General features: G+C 37.2%; 1 protein-coding gene across 5 annotated transcripts in view; it reads right to left on the bottom strand.

Moving 5' to 3' along the window:
- Positions 1-1250: 1250 nt before the first annotated feature.
- LOC112145539 (chemokine-like protein TAFA-1) overlaps positions 1251-17003 on the bottom strand; it is a 125418-nt gene continuing 109665 nt past the window's right edge. For 4 of the 5 annotated variants that reach the window (XR_004947890.1, XR_004947888.1, XR_004947887.1 and 1 more), the window contains exons 4-6: positions 11416-11540; positions 9631-9722; positions 1251-2496 (exon numbers count right to left, since the gene is read on the bottom strand). Coding sequence is in view for 1 of the 5 variants with exons in the window: in XM_036211963.1 (XP_036067856.1) it covers positions 2479-2496; positions 11416-11540 (143 nt within the window). In the remaining 4 variants the exon portion in view is untranslated. The remainder of the gene's footprint in view (positions 2497-9630; positions 9723-11415; positions 11541-17003) is intronic. The other variant, XM_036211963.1, reaches the window with a different exon arrangement.

Raw genomic sequence — 17003 nt, 5'->3', positions numbered from 1 at the left:
GTACGTCTTGACTGCATGAAAAGCTTGTCCTTGCTGTCTGCTGTTGATATTTGTCCACGGAGATGTAGACAAGCTGTCTACCCGTCTCAGTGGGAGGTCAGCAGGACTTGATGGATGTCTTGTTTTTTAAATTGCACTGTACTGCAGAAGAGGAGCATACATGCTATCTATTTATGCAGAGGTCCTTTTCATTTAAGCACTAAAAATGAGGCAGGAAGAAACTGAAGCACAGGACTCCACGTCAGGACAGAGCAAAGAAGAGCATCAAAGAGAACAGGAACAAACACCTTTTCCATTTCTGATCCCCAAGTTCCATTTAAACAGAAAAATTCACACATAATGTGCGAAGCAGGGAGGGGAAAATCTCCTCATTTCCCACACAAGCACTAAATTTGAGGATAATCTTCACAATATGTCTTGGTGGGGCATCTGTTTCATAGATTCTGAGTCCAATCTCCAAAAATACACACAGGTGCATATAAACCCAGCAGAGATATGAACACATTTTCATTTATAGCAGCAAAAAAGTGCAGAAAAACTGCTGTATATATATGCATAAACTCCTTCATTGACTCATTTGCTTCTACTGGAGCTCAACACCAGGACAGTGAATCCTAACAGATATAGGAAAACAAGAAAGGAAAAGACCCATTGGGGAGGAAAAAGAAAAACACAGTCCTGCTTTTGCTTCCTTTGCATATTCCGTCATGATTCTGGTAAACCCGCCAGGAGATTGATGTGTCTGTCTTTTCTATGCCTTCTACGACTGCTCAGTGAGGCACCAGGCTCCATGAAACCAGCTATATTCCTAAATGATGAATGTGAGCTAGTGCGTCTACTGGGACGGGAGACGTATCTAATATCAGCTGAGAGGGGAGGTTGATATTGAAAATCATCTGGAATTTTGCCTGCTCCGATATTGAAACCCTTTATTCTAATTGCATGAATGAATTGAATGTTCTGTTTTGATAAATCTTCTCTGGCGCCAAGGGAATTGTATAAATGAAGCATTGCAGATTCCTTTTGTAGTCACTGCATGTGTATGTGTGCCCGTAAGTCATTCAGACTCTTCTTGTGCTGTCGTTGATTGCTTGTTTACTCAAGCAAAAACTCTGTTCACAATGCTAACATGTGATATAAATTCAATTCTGACAAGATCTTCCACCCACCTATTACAACATATCAAATAGTCATGAGAGGAATATTTGTCATACCATAAGTAATCATAAGGAAGACTGGAAGACAGCATATCAGTATAGAAAACAATTTTATTTCTCATAAGGCTTGTCCTGTAATGATCTTGATCTTACTGGTGGATAATGATGTTTTTTTTATTGAGACTAATACTTTCCTCGGTGTCATTTCAATTCAAGCTTTCTTCATTGAACGAGATCAGCTTTGCTGACACATGCCCATGATCTCTGCCTGAGATCACAGCTAGAAAACTGCTGTGTACCTGGATGGAAAAGGTCAAGGACTGCTGCCAGTTCACTTTACAAATGTGAAGCAGTTCTGTGCATCTTCATCTTTACAGAAACTGCAAACATTTGGTTTGCTTAGCAGCAGCACTGAATGGCAGCATTAACAAGGACTTGGCCTTAGATTCAATTGTGATTTTCTTCCTTTTTTTTTTTCCAATGCAAGCAAACTCTCCAACGCAGTCTTCCACTCACCAGCCTCTGGATTATGTCCAAGGGCTAATCAATATTCCACCACAGGACTTGAATGCCTAATGGAATGGTAAATATATTTTTAGGCTCTTGAATTCATCATCTTACAGTGTATGTAACATTTTTTTTTATATATGTGTATATATACATAAATTATCTTACATAAAAAGAAAAGCTGTGCTCGAATTTACATTGGGCATGCCCACCAATAAAATTCAGACTAAAACCTGAAAGCCTTTTCATTATCTCATTAGAAGCTGCAAGTGTTCAGTTATTGACAGTCCAGTGTTACTTCAGCTAAATATTCTCCAAGTGGTCACGGCAATGAAATCCATCTCCAGAGGAGAGTCCCATTCCACTCAGAAGAAGCAGGATCTGAGGGTCCTCAGTTCTGTCGATCCCGTGTCCAATTCTTGAATAAGCTCCTCAATTGGTTCACCTTCAGACAGGGAAATCTTCTTCAATCGTTTAAAAGCTCTAAATTACCCCTGTTAAGTCATTTTAGTCTTTCAATGACAAGACGGAGTGAGGGAAACAGAGACTGGGGCAGAAACAGGCCACGGCTGCGCAGAAGAGAAGAGTCACCAACATGGGGCTCATTGATCAAACAGGGGATTAGTGCCGTTTCAAATCCTTGGCACCATGAGAGCAAAGCTGTTTTATCTGGGCGGAAATCCTTTCTGTTGTCTCAGGTAAGCCAGTCAGTAGACGTTGAAGTAATAATTTTAGTCCGTGTGATGAGAAGAGAAAGGTGCATAAGGAGGAGGGGGGGAAGCGTGGCGCTCAGACCTGCGATAGGAGCACTCTGTTAGGTCCTGGGATGAATCTGCAACACAGGAGGGAGGGAAGAGAGGAAAAACACATATACGCTTAGACAGAACAAAGGCATACAAGTGTGCAAGAATTAGACCCTAAGGAGTTGTTTCATCGTGCTTCTTTAAACAAGGGGCCTCTTTTGAACTCCAGAGGTTTTGCACAAACTGCGTCTCACCTCCTGGTTAGAGCTGCTACTAAATGCAGACAGCTTCATTTGAGTGGAAAGCATGCAGAAAAGGGAGGTGTGTTGTATCAAAATATATCAATAGAAGTGTGTACCAAACTCCCCTGGTGTGTTTCCATGCTGTGTATTTTTACTTAATAAATTGACGCCTAAACCTGACTTCATCTTACACAGATAAGCCACGCTTTCTCTTGCAGCAGCAACAGTTTGGACCTCCATGCTAACCGAGCTGATGGCAGTTCTGTCTGTTCCAATCTGATGACTTGTCCTTGCCTAATCGGGCCTCATGATGTCAAGCCTGAGCTGTCCCTTTATGACTCTGCTACAGGGACGTTTAATTCAACCTCAGGGGCACATCTGGACACATTTCAACGGGGCTTTGTGCAACATTGGGTCTGATATTGTAACTTTCCCAGCATGAATCTCAATCAAATCTGTGGAAAATGTCTTCAAGGTTCATGAAGTTCTAACTTTTTATAGATACCAATTTGTACAACAGAACTTTGTATTTGAACTAGGAATGTAAAAGATATTGGCATCGAAAACTGATTGAGCAACTGCAATATGCTTTGAAAACCACAGATATGAAAAGATTATGTTAGTTAAAAGGTATAAAATCAAAATCAATCAAGAAGTAAACAATCAATTTCTGTCAAACTACAGTTTCTCTTTTTTCTTTTTCTGTTTTTCTATTTTTATGTACATGTGATTCAAACAAAAAGATGTCCAATCATAACCTTGCTTCTTCCATGTCAATACCTGAATACATTTCTTTGTTAAATGCCATACATCAATATTCATAGATTTAAATACCATATGAGTTAAAAATATCTAGATTTTTAGCATTTTTGGTAAAAGAATCGGATTGTATCATGCCACCAATAAGTTAGTTAAACCCTTTATGTATCAATTCGTGGACTATGTATCCAGATGCGTATCAAATTTTGTGAGATACACACCCCTAATACAAACCCATAACTAATGTTGCAATGAAATCCAGATTCATGCAAACTGTAAAACAGAAATCCTGTTCAAGAGAGAAATGCAGACAATGTAGGTGTAGTTGAGGATGACGTGTGGATCCTCTATTGATCAGATCAAGAGATTTACTTGATTTTATTTTGTAATATTAGTTTGATGGAACTATTTCCACATACACTGATACTACACTGATAGCATTTTGGTCTCTACTTCTAGCAGTAATATTAATTGCATTGAGTAACCCAATAAATAATGCAGCACACTAAGAGAGCTGATGAAAGGCATTTAAATGAATCCTTTCAACCTCAGGAAGCATCTCATTTAAGGATTATAAGTTTTTTTTTCTGCAAAACACCAACTTATTATTTTTTCTCTAAGCTTTAGGAAACTTCTTAGACCTCTAAAGATATGGGGGGTATTTGTTTGTTTTATTTACATATATTTTATACATTAGTCAGGTTGTTCCATTATTTATTTGCACTTTTTTAAGGCTTGGTGCATTAGGTATTTAATGAAAAAGGTCAGGAATTCAATTGGCATTAATTTTTATTCATTATTTGCATAACTTATCTAGATAAGGGAAATTAATGAGCTGCACAGTGTTAATGCAAATGAACACACGATGCATTTGCATTGGAATGCAAAATCCTACGGAGTTCTAGGAAGATGTGTCACAGCAGACAGCTGTTTTAGTCAGTTAAGATAGGTTTTAGAGGCTAAAAAAGCCAGTTGCTATGGCAATTTTTATAATAGACTGATTTTACATAATTATAAATGTATTCATACCAACCGGAAAAGAGGTTAGATCGTTTAAAAAACACACTCTCCCTCACCAGTGTCTTTCTTAGAACATATTTTTTTGTTTTCTCTGTTGCTCCTGTAGCACCGTAATCCTTGTGGCTCAAGTGTCCGGCATTTGCATCCGCATCACCTGTGCTGGTTGCCGGCATGTCAAAGCGCCTTCCCTCTCAGAACAAGCGCAGTAACAGCTTCCACACAGAGGATCACTCTCTATCTCTGACACAATCCCCAGAGGTCTGTTAGCGGCAGGAGACGAGTTGTATGGAAATGTCATCATTTTAACCCACATGGATGTGAGGAGCTAACTAAAACTGTCCCCTGTTACTTCAGACTTCCTGAAATGAGAAGTGGAGCAAGTAGACTGCTTGATTTCCTGCCTGCTTGATCTTTGCTGATGTCTGTATTCTAATTGGTTGACTGTATTGAGCTGCCATTGGAGCAGGATCTGAGAGTAATCATTTTAGTAAAAGAACTTAAAGCAACTTAAGAGAGAAGTTAACCCTTTTACACCGGAGATGTTTCTGGTGATGCGTAGATGACACATTCTTTGACCGACTGCAACTTTTCGGCCGTTCAACGTGAATCCTCTGATTCTGACGCGAAGAAAAGAATTACTTTAAACCAGGGGTCTGCAACCTTTGACACTTGGAGTGGATTTCTTACTGACCACAACCCAGTAGGAGCCACAAAGTCTGACTTCACCCTTTAGAAAAATAGAGATTTGCATCCAAGTTAAAGTTATTATTTTCATATATAGTTGCTTTTGGCATAAATAAAACATACACATAGAGAAAAAAAATACTAATACTAATTACTACTACTTTCATCAGTCCTTTCTGTTCATGACTCCCTTTCAAAATAAAAGCCACCCTGTGTCACATTGGATCATCTCAATGAAGTACGTTATTAAACAATGATTAAAAAAATGTTTATTTTATTATTTGTGGTGGATCTCAGTCAGAAATTTTTAATTCTAACGAATCATAATTAAATCAGAGCTAATTCATTGATTTTTACTGTATTTTATGAACCATTAGGCACAGTTAAAATACTTGAATTTATTCAGAAATAGAAAATCTGCTGTACAGTCTGGTTCACCTTAATTCTGGTTGTGTTTTTATTCTTCATTAACCAGAGAGCAATGAACGAGTCAAAGAGCCACATGTGGCTCTGGAACCATAGGTTGCAGACCCCTGGTGTAAAAAATTAAAGAATTACAGTAGATGAAATGATGTAACCACTGGAGCTAAAGCTCTGGTGTTAAAGGGTTAAAGCAACAAAGTCTTAACAAATCAATCATGCCAGCTGAAAATCCTCTTCAGACAGTTGCACCTCTTAAAAACACAAGATTACAGACATCAAAGCATATAAAGATCAATTTAATTTTACATTGACAATGGGAACAAAAAATACTCTTATCATTCTTTAATGCTGAGAAGACCCACATAAATATGTTAGGACAATAACAAAATCTGCTCTACTATCCTTTGAAATGTCATAATTTTTTAGAAAAACTTTATTACTAATCTTACATCATTTTTTTTTTTACCATTATCAGGCTATGAGTGTGTGTCATGATGACACGAAAAAAGTCTGAAGATGGAGAACAAGTTGGCAAAGAACATGCAATCCTGCACAGATGTTTGTATGCATGCAGGTTTGGCTGATGTATGAAATATGCATGTGTTTGTGTATATGTTGCTATGCGCATATATCTGTGAGTGAGCTGGCCCGTGTGTGTAGTGTCTACAGTTGTAAGCAGAGATCTGCATAAATATGTGAGTATATCTGTGCAGTTTTGTGGTTGTGTGTCAGCTTATTGGTGTGAGTGTGGCTGTGTGCGAAAAATCTGGCCCTTCTTTGAGCATTTATTTATGACATTGACAATGTTAGGCCTCAAGCAACTTTCATTATCTTCTTTTAATGCAATTCCTCCGGTTTATCAGTAGTATTTTTGTGTTTTATGCACTGAAAAGAAACAAAAATCTGATGTGTTAGCTCACTAAAAAAATTGTTTTGTATTTTATTCAAAAGTTGAAACCTTCTTATTGCTAACAGATTATTTTTTTCATGTAATAATATGAATAGTGGATGTAACACTTTTGTATTCATTTCAAATCATTTTAGAGGTAAAGAAGTAGAAAGGCTTCTGTGTTTCACTAAAACTGATATGAAAGTTCATGAAACGCCTGCTGAAGGTACAGTTTAATATACTTTTTTCATTGTGAAAAAAACTATTTACTTTGCCATAGAAAGTGGTAAATTTACAGGCTTGTTTTCCTCAGTTTTCAAGAAAAAAAAACATTTGTAATAACAATAATGCACATTTTGATTTCTCCTTTCTCGTGTCCTCTTTCTTGTGTTTTTTGTTTGCAGTGAGAAGAATGGATCTATTTAGCCTGTGGAGCTGATTCTGCAGTTGTATCATGGGAAACAGTTTTTGGGAGATGCTCCCTTCCCGATTTCATTCACTTTTACTTCCATAATTAAAAGTGTCTGCAGATACAGAACAGGCAATGAGGGTCTCTCTCTCTGAAAGACATAAAGAAGAGGAGAAACACGGGCATCAGCCTTTGGCTCTGATTGGCCTCTCACTTTAAATGCCAATTTTGATGAAGGATAGAAATGAGGTTCCTGCCACTTCGGGTTTCACTGAGAGACAAAAACCTGCAGGTGAAAGAAAATGGCTGCAGGGGACATGTTGCAGGTTTTGTTTGGTTTCTGGAAGGAACCAATACAATTGAGGCAATTTGGCCTGAGAGGCAGGAGAATGAAGAATGTTGATTAAAAAGAGAGCAGAGTGCAGGATAAAAGGGCCTTTCATGTAGCCTGTGGACTATGCTGTGTGCTGATAGCTGCTTCAACGGGACCCTCGGAGGAGGATAAGGATATCAAGTAGCCTCTGATAAGATGCCACACAGCCCAAAGGGAAATGACTCGCCCAGCAATCTGCCTTTTGTACCCGCACAGACACATATCAAGCACATAAAACATATCTGCATGCACTGCTAGGAGCGCGCACACAGAAAAGTAAGTAGCATGTTACAGATTAGTCCCTAATGGGATTGGCAAGCCAGTAGAAGGCTCTGTAATCAAACTACACAGTGACTGATAGCAAAAGCGGGACGTGGAACAAAGAAGGCAGAGAAAAGAAGAGGGGTCTGATCCTGCCATTACACCCTGATCACAGACAGCAGGGTTCTGCAAAGGCCATTCACTCTGAATGTGTGTGCCTCCACAACGGTCTGTGCATGCCAAACTACAGCGTACTGGAACCTACACTTTCAGAGGAACTGAATATAGATATGTTTCAAAGATGGAGACAGATATAAAGATTAAACTACTGAAATAGTTAAAGAACCACTTCAATCAAAATCTTGTTTTGGGTTTTTACCATGTTCTTGTTGCATTTTCTCGATGGAGGACATATATAGAAGAATTTAAGATTAAACTGCATTTCCGAGTATTTCTTTATTCAATTCAAGATGAATCAGGAGCAGCTGAATACATGCTGGTTGATAAAGTTCTCAGTTGTGATGTAAAAACTGCAATGGGTGGGAAAAAGTCTTCCTGCTTTGCTCCATTCTGATGCATCCACTTGCAGACAAAAAGGTACAATAACGTCTTTGTTTTCACAGTCCGAGCTGGATTCTGGCTCAAAACTGTGTGGCTGAAAAGCTCAAATATTGCTCTGCATTTTTGATGCAACAGCAAATGTTAAATTGGGGTTGTGGGGGCTGTAAGCTAGTGAAAGACAGTTTAAACAAAGGGATGATGGGACATCAGCAGAGGCTGTAAATGTGTATACATCCATATGTGAATAGTAATCTCAATAAAACAAATGTTCTAACAATAAAGCAGCAGGCAAAGGGGTATCACTGAGCATTTCCCATACTTTTTATCTTTTTCTCCCTTGATAGTTTCACTTGAATTCTGGTCTTGTGGGGACAATAAATTGAATCAATTTGCTCCTCAGAGGTGAATTTCTGGTAAACTCCTGCTGCTGTGCTACAAAACTTTTGTCATAGAAAAAATTTTTATTTTTTGGTTTTGGATAAAAACAGCATAATCATAATTAAAAGACTACAGGGAACAATTTTACAATGGATCAAAATATGATTTGTGTAGGACTTTTAAGTATTTTCTTACATATTTCTTCACATGTTCTTTCCTATATGGCTAATTATTAGATTTTGCTTTTACATGCTTTATAATAACTTAATTTTTGAATTATCTTAATAATTATTATTAATTCTCTCATAATTTTTTTTTCTTTATAAAGTGGCCCTAATACTCCGTCGTACTCAGGTGTGTTTTAGGGGTGGTAGTTAATTCATTCTCTAGAAAAAAAAAAAAACAAAACACTAAAACAACAAAAAAAATGGTTGAATCTTTGTTGAGAAACTTTTTAAAGCATTTTAAAAAAAGGCAACTTATATATGTAAAATGCACAAAGCTTTTGCAACTGTTGTGCTTGGGGCTGCTGAGCGCTGGTCCTCGAGCACCATGCTTGTTTTTCAGCTCTCCCTTGTACTGCTTGCTGCTGAGTACCTGGATCAGGTGTATTCAGTCACTTAGAAAGTAAAAGTGATAGAAACAGGTCAAACAGGAGGCATACTGTTCATAAATGCTCATAAAATCTTTTGGTAGTTTCTAAAGGAGAAATACAGTTGTTGTGGTGCACAAGATCGCGAAATTGTAAAAACTAAACAGAAAAAAACGAAGGAGATGAGAAGACAATATACGCAAGTTAAGCGAAGTTAAATGAGTACACAAAATTTTAACATAAATATAAACAGTTAAAATAACAAATATGTTATAAAGAAACATAATTTATAAATGTTCTTATATTAGATTTTCTTACTTTCGTTTTTTTTGTATGTTCCCACATTTTTGCATGCTTCCTATCATTCCTTATGCTCCGCCTCGACTCCCTGATAAATGCTTGCAGTGGATGTCGAGGATCAGTATTTTTGTCACGCCTGCCTAATCATGCACAGCATGTAAACACACACTTGATAACTTCGCAGTGAGTATTTAACGTAATGGAAAGTCATTGAACATGAGTTGGTCCCACTTCTGCTGCCCGACACTCAAGCGCAGGGATGACAGAGAGAGAGAGAAAGAAAGAGAGACGGAAAAACCAAAAAATAAAAACAGCTGAAGGAAAAGACTAACCTTTACAGAAGCAAGAATGCAGCTCAATTTCTGTTGGTGCATCCTCTGCATTTTGCTTCCGGAAGCTAAAAAGGAGAGTATGGCTGGGTGTTCTGCAAAGAGAGGGTCAAGAAAAAGGACACGTGTGTATTGGGTAGAACAGCAGCCTCAGGCCTGACCTTACGGCCCTTTTTTTGCCTAAAGATTGGAAATCAAACCCACATTATTCTGATGCCCCCTCTTCATTAATTGACAGATTTTCCATTTTTTTTGTTTGTTTTTAAAATAATTGTTCCACGTAACCACACAAAGAATTAAGTTTTCCAATGTTTTATTGAATGAGGACTATACTGGAGTAATTGTGACAGGTCTGGATAATGACTAATTTATTTAAAAAAAAAGACTATTCTTTTCATTTGTGACTATTTTGATTTAATAAGGCATTAAAGTGATTACTCTCACACATTTGTCAATTTTTAATTAAGTACATTTTTAAAAGACTTGTGTGTAGCAATGTTATTATTTGTGAGATGTCAAAGTCTTTCAAATACTTTTCTCTGTGTTTGTATGTTTCACATTGGAACTAGTATTTTGATTTATTAAAAATGTTTATAACTATTAGAACAAGGCAGCTTTCTACAAATAAGCCAAACTTTTTCAAAGTTTCAATTTTTTGGTGTGTTGAGAACTTTAAAATTACAGTACATTTATAGGCAGCTATGGTTGTAGCATACAACAAAAAGCTTCAGACCTGTGACTTCTCTGGTCCTGCTTTCACAACACTTCGTGAAATATTCAAATGCTTTAGATTTACAACACCTGACTGCTACTTACTCGGATAACCTCTGTGAAAGCTGTTAAGCTGGATATACTGGATAACGAGTGTGTATGGTTGGGTTTCCCCAATTTCAGACTCAACAGGAAGCCTGATTATTGTTGTTTTCTCAAAAAACACAATCCCTTAGAACTGGAAGTGGCGTACCGGTATTCTGTTTTTGTCGTGTTTCGTTTTTCTTCGCACAAAATTTTGAACTATAAATTAGAGATGCATTCTTTAAAATGCTCCCTACCCTTGACAAGACCCCGTTCGATCCTTCTGAAATATTGAAACCAGCGGTGGCTGTCCCAGTCAAAGTTTTACTTCTGTCTCTTGGCATTTATATCTACAAAAAGCAACCTTGCAAACCCCATGTGGTTCAACCTTCACAGGCTGTTCCTCGCTTCCCCAACATCTTATTAGTCTCTGCCTTTATTCAAAGTCAGTGTCTCCAAGCAGAAGAAGGGGAGAGAAGGGGTCATTTAAGTGAATACAAATCAGGTGATCAACCTGTCACAAAGTGCTGGACTGTTATCTTGGAAGACCTAACTCCCTTTGTTATTTCGGTGTGCTGCATTCTGAGTCCTTTTAAGGAAGCGAGAAGCAGTGGAAGAGAAGACGTCTGGCTGTTACCTTTATCTCTGAGGGGATTGTGGCCTGAGGCAGAGACCGGCTATTTGTTTACCATGTTTTTCATATGCGTTGTCACTACTATGGATGGATTTACACCTGCCAGAATGACATAAAGAGAAGCTTCTTGCTAAACTTTTAGGAGAAATATGACATTGTGCATATTTTATTGGTCACTGGCAGCAGAGGAAGACGGCCAACAAACTGAATTAGATATATTAAGTGATTCGAATGCGTTAGAATATTTTTTCCGAACAATTTTGAGCCTGTGTGCAGCCAAAACTAATATGCATGATGTCTTATGAATATATGCGCTTGTACATGTAAGAATGTGCTCTCAGGTGTGTGTCAGCTCTCACCCTCGTGGTTTTGATCTTGTTCCCAGAGGAGCACATCCATCCGGAGTTGTCGGGCAGCGTCTTGCACTCCTCTCCCTCCAGACAAGGTTCCATCTCACACCACCACTTCCCAATTACAATGGATGCTGCAGAAAAGTGAGCCACAGTAAATAAAGTTAGCTGTTACCACAGAAGCACGCACTTCCACACATACAAATGCATTCTGGGTTCTTTTTCGACAGCTTCCCCGCTCATCTAATCACTACGTAATGAGCATCTCCAGAGGGCTTCTGAGCGAGTCTGCTTCCTCCTCTTTGGCCTCCGAGCACTTGTACCCCTGTTGTACGGGTACTGCCGATGACAATAAAGTCTAAAACCAACAGAAATTAATCAATGGTTTGTCTTGATATAGCTCTATTGCATGTATGGGAGCAATTCCGTTTTTAATCAAAACTAATTGCCTCTCGTTAACATCTACTAAAATTGTTCCTGCAGCTATTTGACAAAAACAAATGAAGTCTTGTCTTCTCATCAACAATTCTACTTCTCCCGCCCTCTTCTTCTCATTATTTGTGTCTCTGGGTGTGTAAAGTTAGAGGAATATAGTTGTGTTTATCAAAATGAAAGAGAAAGGAAGAAAAAAATGACAAGTCTATCCCAGAGATTGCAGAAATGTTGGTAAGCACAATAAAAAACAAAAATCAGGAATCATAAGGTTAACGATGTTCATGTACAAGTCCTAATTACTCATTATTTAAGTCAACACACACCAGATCTTGCACTACTTTACTGAGGAAACCATTTTTGAGAGGAATATAATGTCACTGACTATTTAGTTAAAAGTAAGATAGTGAAACAACAAAACAATTTGGTTACTTTAAACACTGTCACCACTGTTGCTTGGAATCAATTTTCTCCAGTTTTTCAACCCTGAAACTTTTGCAAGCTACAGTTCCAGTAGATCGATGACAAGAAGCAACATCTCAATAAAAAAGTAACCACTAGAAAACACTCACAGTCCTTTAACCAGAACTGACAAGTGTTTTCAACATACATGATTTATAAAACTTTTTTTTTCATCTTTAGACGAGGCTCCCAGACTGAAGATGAACATTTGACAGATGGATTCTGACACAGCTTCTCCCCATGCTAGCAGTCACATAATTAATCATGAGATTTTTTGTAATAATCTTATGTAACTATAAAATATATATTTTAACTAAAATATCAACTATATTTTAAATAAAATCATTTTTTTAATGAATTATTTTAGAAAAATGAACTTCAGCTTAATTTTCTTAAATGAAAGTCACAACATTTTACTTAAATTTACTTAAATGACATTTTTACTATTTCTTTTGATTGTTTCTTTTAATGTTTTATGTAAAGCACTTTGAATTGTCTCTGTACATGAAATGTGCTATACAAATAAACTTGCCTTGCCTAAAAACAGGACATATTATGGAGGCCTTTCTTTGAAGATCTATTTGCTTTTGGTGACAGTCGTGCATTTGATTAATGCATTTAAAAGTCAACATTATTCTGCATTTGAGAGGAATAATTATGTTTCTTTAAGAGTGTTTTTTTACTATAATCCAATATATTTATATAGATCACAAATCAGTAATCTTAGATACTAAAATGTACAAACTGTTTTTTTTTTGTTTGTTTTTTGAACAAATATCTGAGTATTTAAATATTATTATCCTACTGTATATTATAATGTAATACATTTAAAATTTATTTTGTAATCATTTTCATATGGTAAAACTATGTTACAAATGACCTTTTTTTAATAAGACAATTTGATTGCAATCTAAAATAAGAATAATATTAGGAATAAATCAAAAAGGAGCATGTAATTGTATTTTGGATGCTTTGTTTATCTATTCCAGTTGCTCCTCTTTTTGTTAAAATCTTTTGGGAAGCTTTCTTTGAATGAAAGCCTAGCTTGATTGTAAAAGCCCCACTCTTGTTCATTTATTAACCATGATCTTTGAAGCAGTTTTTATTTTTCACACTTCTCATTTGAATCGTCTGGCAGCAAATGTGAGAAGTTCAAAGCGGTCTTTTCTCCTAACAGACTTTTTTTTCTTTTTTTATACCCTGCGTGTTGTTTGTTTCCCTAAATTTTCAGGGAGCAGCAGTTCTTTCATCCTTCTGACATGAGGAATACCAAGGTGAAAATATTGAGTGCAAGGTGTTAAATGATTACGGGCTCCTTTCATTTTCCAAACTTCTCTTTGAAACATTCTTTTTTTCCCCTCTATCCTCCAGTCTGGTTTTCCAAGGTTACAGACCGACCACTATTAAACTGTGAGCATGGGCAAACTGAATGCTGTGAATACATGACTGAACCACCACAACACTCCTCTGGTGCTCAGTGAGCTTGCTGTGTGTCATTACTTTGCTTTTGCCTCCATCTTCCCCGAGGAAACTGAATACGTCAAATAGAGCATCCACTAACCAGCTGTGAACCCCTTTTGGGCTTCCACACAGATTACATGTCAGCTCGCTCTGCCGAGCTCACTTTTTGTCAGAGTGTCCTCATTATGTTTTAATCATGTTTGCATTGAGCTGAGTTTTTTAGCTAACACCATAACACCGCTGTCCTCATTAAGTGGTAGACTCTGACTGAGCTTGCAAAGTTGTTTAATCACTTCTACTGAGTGATGATGATGAGCTGCGTTGCAGCATTCCCTGCTTTTAACTTCACAGAGGGAGGAGGCACCAGCACTTTTATTTTCATGTTTAAATTGCCCCACAATCCTCTAGGATTTATATACAACAGGATGCTGAAGACAATTGAAAAACAGTGGGATGGGACTTGCTAAAACAGTAACAAAAAAACAGATGTATACAAGGTGCAAAATGGAAAGAAATCAAAATAATGTTGAGGAATTGAAAGCTGAATAAATTAATTGCATTTCAACAAAATAAACCCATTAAACACTTTCAAGATGCACAGAAGGCAAAGCAGTTCCTTTGTAAGGCTGGATAAAAAAGTTCATGTTATGAAGTGTTTTTTTTTTTCTCTAAAGTGTGCAGTACTTCCTAATACGTTACTGAATTTTCTCTATTTTTTGAAAAAAATTAGTAATCTGATTCAAAGGTCCTTTCAGCTGTTAAGATATTACATAAATCATATTATTTTTAGATAAAAACCATGAGAGCAGTAACGAAATAAATGCCACAGGCAACATTTTTATGGGTCCAATCAGGTGGAAAAAAAAACTTGAACAAAAGCATGATTAATCATCAGAGGGCCTGGTGTGAGCACCCACAGGTGTACCCCTCTCCTTCTACCTGTTTATCTCTGTATGTATGTTTGCCCTCTTGTAAGGATTCCAACTGTCTCTCCAAAGATTATTTTTTTTAGGGGTAATAAAGACTCCCTGCAGCAAACTATTTTAATAAAAAAAAATAGGGTTTTCTAACCAAGCCCACAAAAATACAATAATGCAGAAAACTAGGCTGAAACATTTACTGATAGTAGAATTATGTTTAGAAATTAAAACTAATGAGTTCCACAGATTGCTCCTGATGGTTTTAGGGGCCAGTGTTGGGCAGCGTAGCCTCCATCAGTGTGTGAATGTGTGCATCAGTGAACGGGACTGTGACTGTACAGCGCTTTGGGCCTTCTAAGATGGTAGTAAAGTGCTATATAAAAGTAAACACCATTTACCATTACTACTGCCAAGAACTTAAATTACTTATTAGCAGCTTGACTGATATGAAAGAAAAAAAACATTCTCTATCAAGCAGCTCAAGTAATATCTTTAAAGTAAGTGTAGATTAACATGAAGAAAGGAGAAGTTGAATGAACAATGAATTATGTCCCATTCTCAAATTTAATCTTTGCTGTTTTTATGCCGCACTCAAAGCATCTAGTAAGTGTAAAAACCTGATAACTTGTGTCCCATCTTGTCTGACATAATCAGGAAAAACTAAAGACAATGATACGTAACATGAAAAGCTAGACAATTGGACCAGGACATCTGGCTTTCACCTTGACCACTGGAGGAGAGCCATCGCTGGGCTGGGATCCATACATCACTCTCTAGTGACCACTGACCTCCAGCAGTCATTCTGCTTAACTACACCCAGTGCAATCGTCAGCACTGAGGACATGACCTATGTTTCAATATCAGCAAACTTTATGTCTCCTTTGTGCCTCTTCAGTGATGAGTAGGCCTTATAATGGACCGGTCCAGAATCTCTCTTTGGGGTGATGATTAATTTTAAAAGCCATCTGCTTACAAGATGAAAGCCAGTCATGTGATTTTATGTGGCAAAATGAGTCTTTGTGCAATAATAAAGTAGCTGCTGTTGACTGTCAAAGATGACAGATGGGATTGAAATAATTAGGAAAAACAAAGAGCGGAAGGGTGCTTAATTCAAGATGTTGGCTATACAGCAGACTGGACTCTAACTCTGATGTACAAACAGCCAAGAGAGGGACGGGAATTCATTGAAAAACATGAAGCAGTGGACCTTTTTACAAGTGCATCTGTCAGATAACTGTTGAGCAGACTCAGTGATGGATTGAACTCACTGACATGTCCCTGCCAGGTAGCAGAATGTTTGAACACCTTGACGAATGAGGAAGAGAATTGATCTCTCTGTGTGTCAAAATGTGAAAGCGTGTCTGTTGGCTCAATGAATTCTTCATGTTTTTTAAGTGGAGGAAGCCTCACAGTGTTCTGTGGACATGAAGTTAATCACATCAAAACAAGAGCTTTCACTGATGTCAGCTGTTGGATTCTGATCCCTCACTTGCACCCGCCAGACTCTTTAATAGGTACATATGTAGGCTCTGATACAAGCCGGTTTGGAAGCTACGCCATGAATTCTACTAAAGTTTTAGTTCCTTTTTCTTTCTTGCAAAAAGACTGACCATTTTATATGACATTATACTTCAAGAAGGGTGTGGTGTAATATATGAAAAACTGATCTCTGTGATTCTAGTTCTTGTTATTTTTATGTTTCTTAATTTCACAGAATTCACTATTTAGGGTATTACTTTTAATTGTTTCTTGTTACCATTTCTTTTTGTAATGTTGAATTTTACTCTGTCTGAGACACTTTGTTTTTGTTTGATCCCCATCACACCAAAACTTTGTCAGAGTTAGACTACAAAAAAACGCATGAATAATTACTCGACGCTAAAGTTAAAACACTTCTAAAAACTTTTTTGGTAAAATGCTTTCAATAGTCTGGAGTGACAAATATCTTTTGCTCCAACAGCAGCTCCATAGAAGTCTCCAAGCACTTCCAATAGCAAAAAAAGATAGATGTCAAAGGGTTTAAAACCTTTTTTTCTTGTAACTGCATCCTAATTGACTGTAGATCTCGTCAACCAACAGGGTTCTATAAATGTATTAATGTCAAATAAAGACCATTTAAAGGCCATGCATGTCAAAAATAAAGATCTATTTCTATATTTCATATTATATGCATTTTTTCCCCATTTTAATAATTTATTCCCGTTTAATTATCAAAACTGTAGCTTCCTCTTGTTGTTTATGCTGTGATGCGCTCTTTCGTTTTCATTGTGGGCATTCAGCATATTGGTGAATAACAACTAGTTCTCCTGCTGTTTATCTATG

This window comes from Oryzias melastigma, linkage group LG5, assembly GCF_002922805.2.
Source record: "Oryzias melastigma strain HK-1 linkage group LG5, ASM292280v2, whole genome shotgun sequence".
Lineage (NCBI taxonomy): Eukaryota > Metazoa > Chordata > Actinopteri > Beloniformes > Adrianichthyidae > Oryzias > Oryzias melastigma.
The sequence above is the reverse complement of the archived record's forward strand: the minus strand, read 5'-3'. Positions and strand labels throughout refer to the sequence as shown.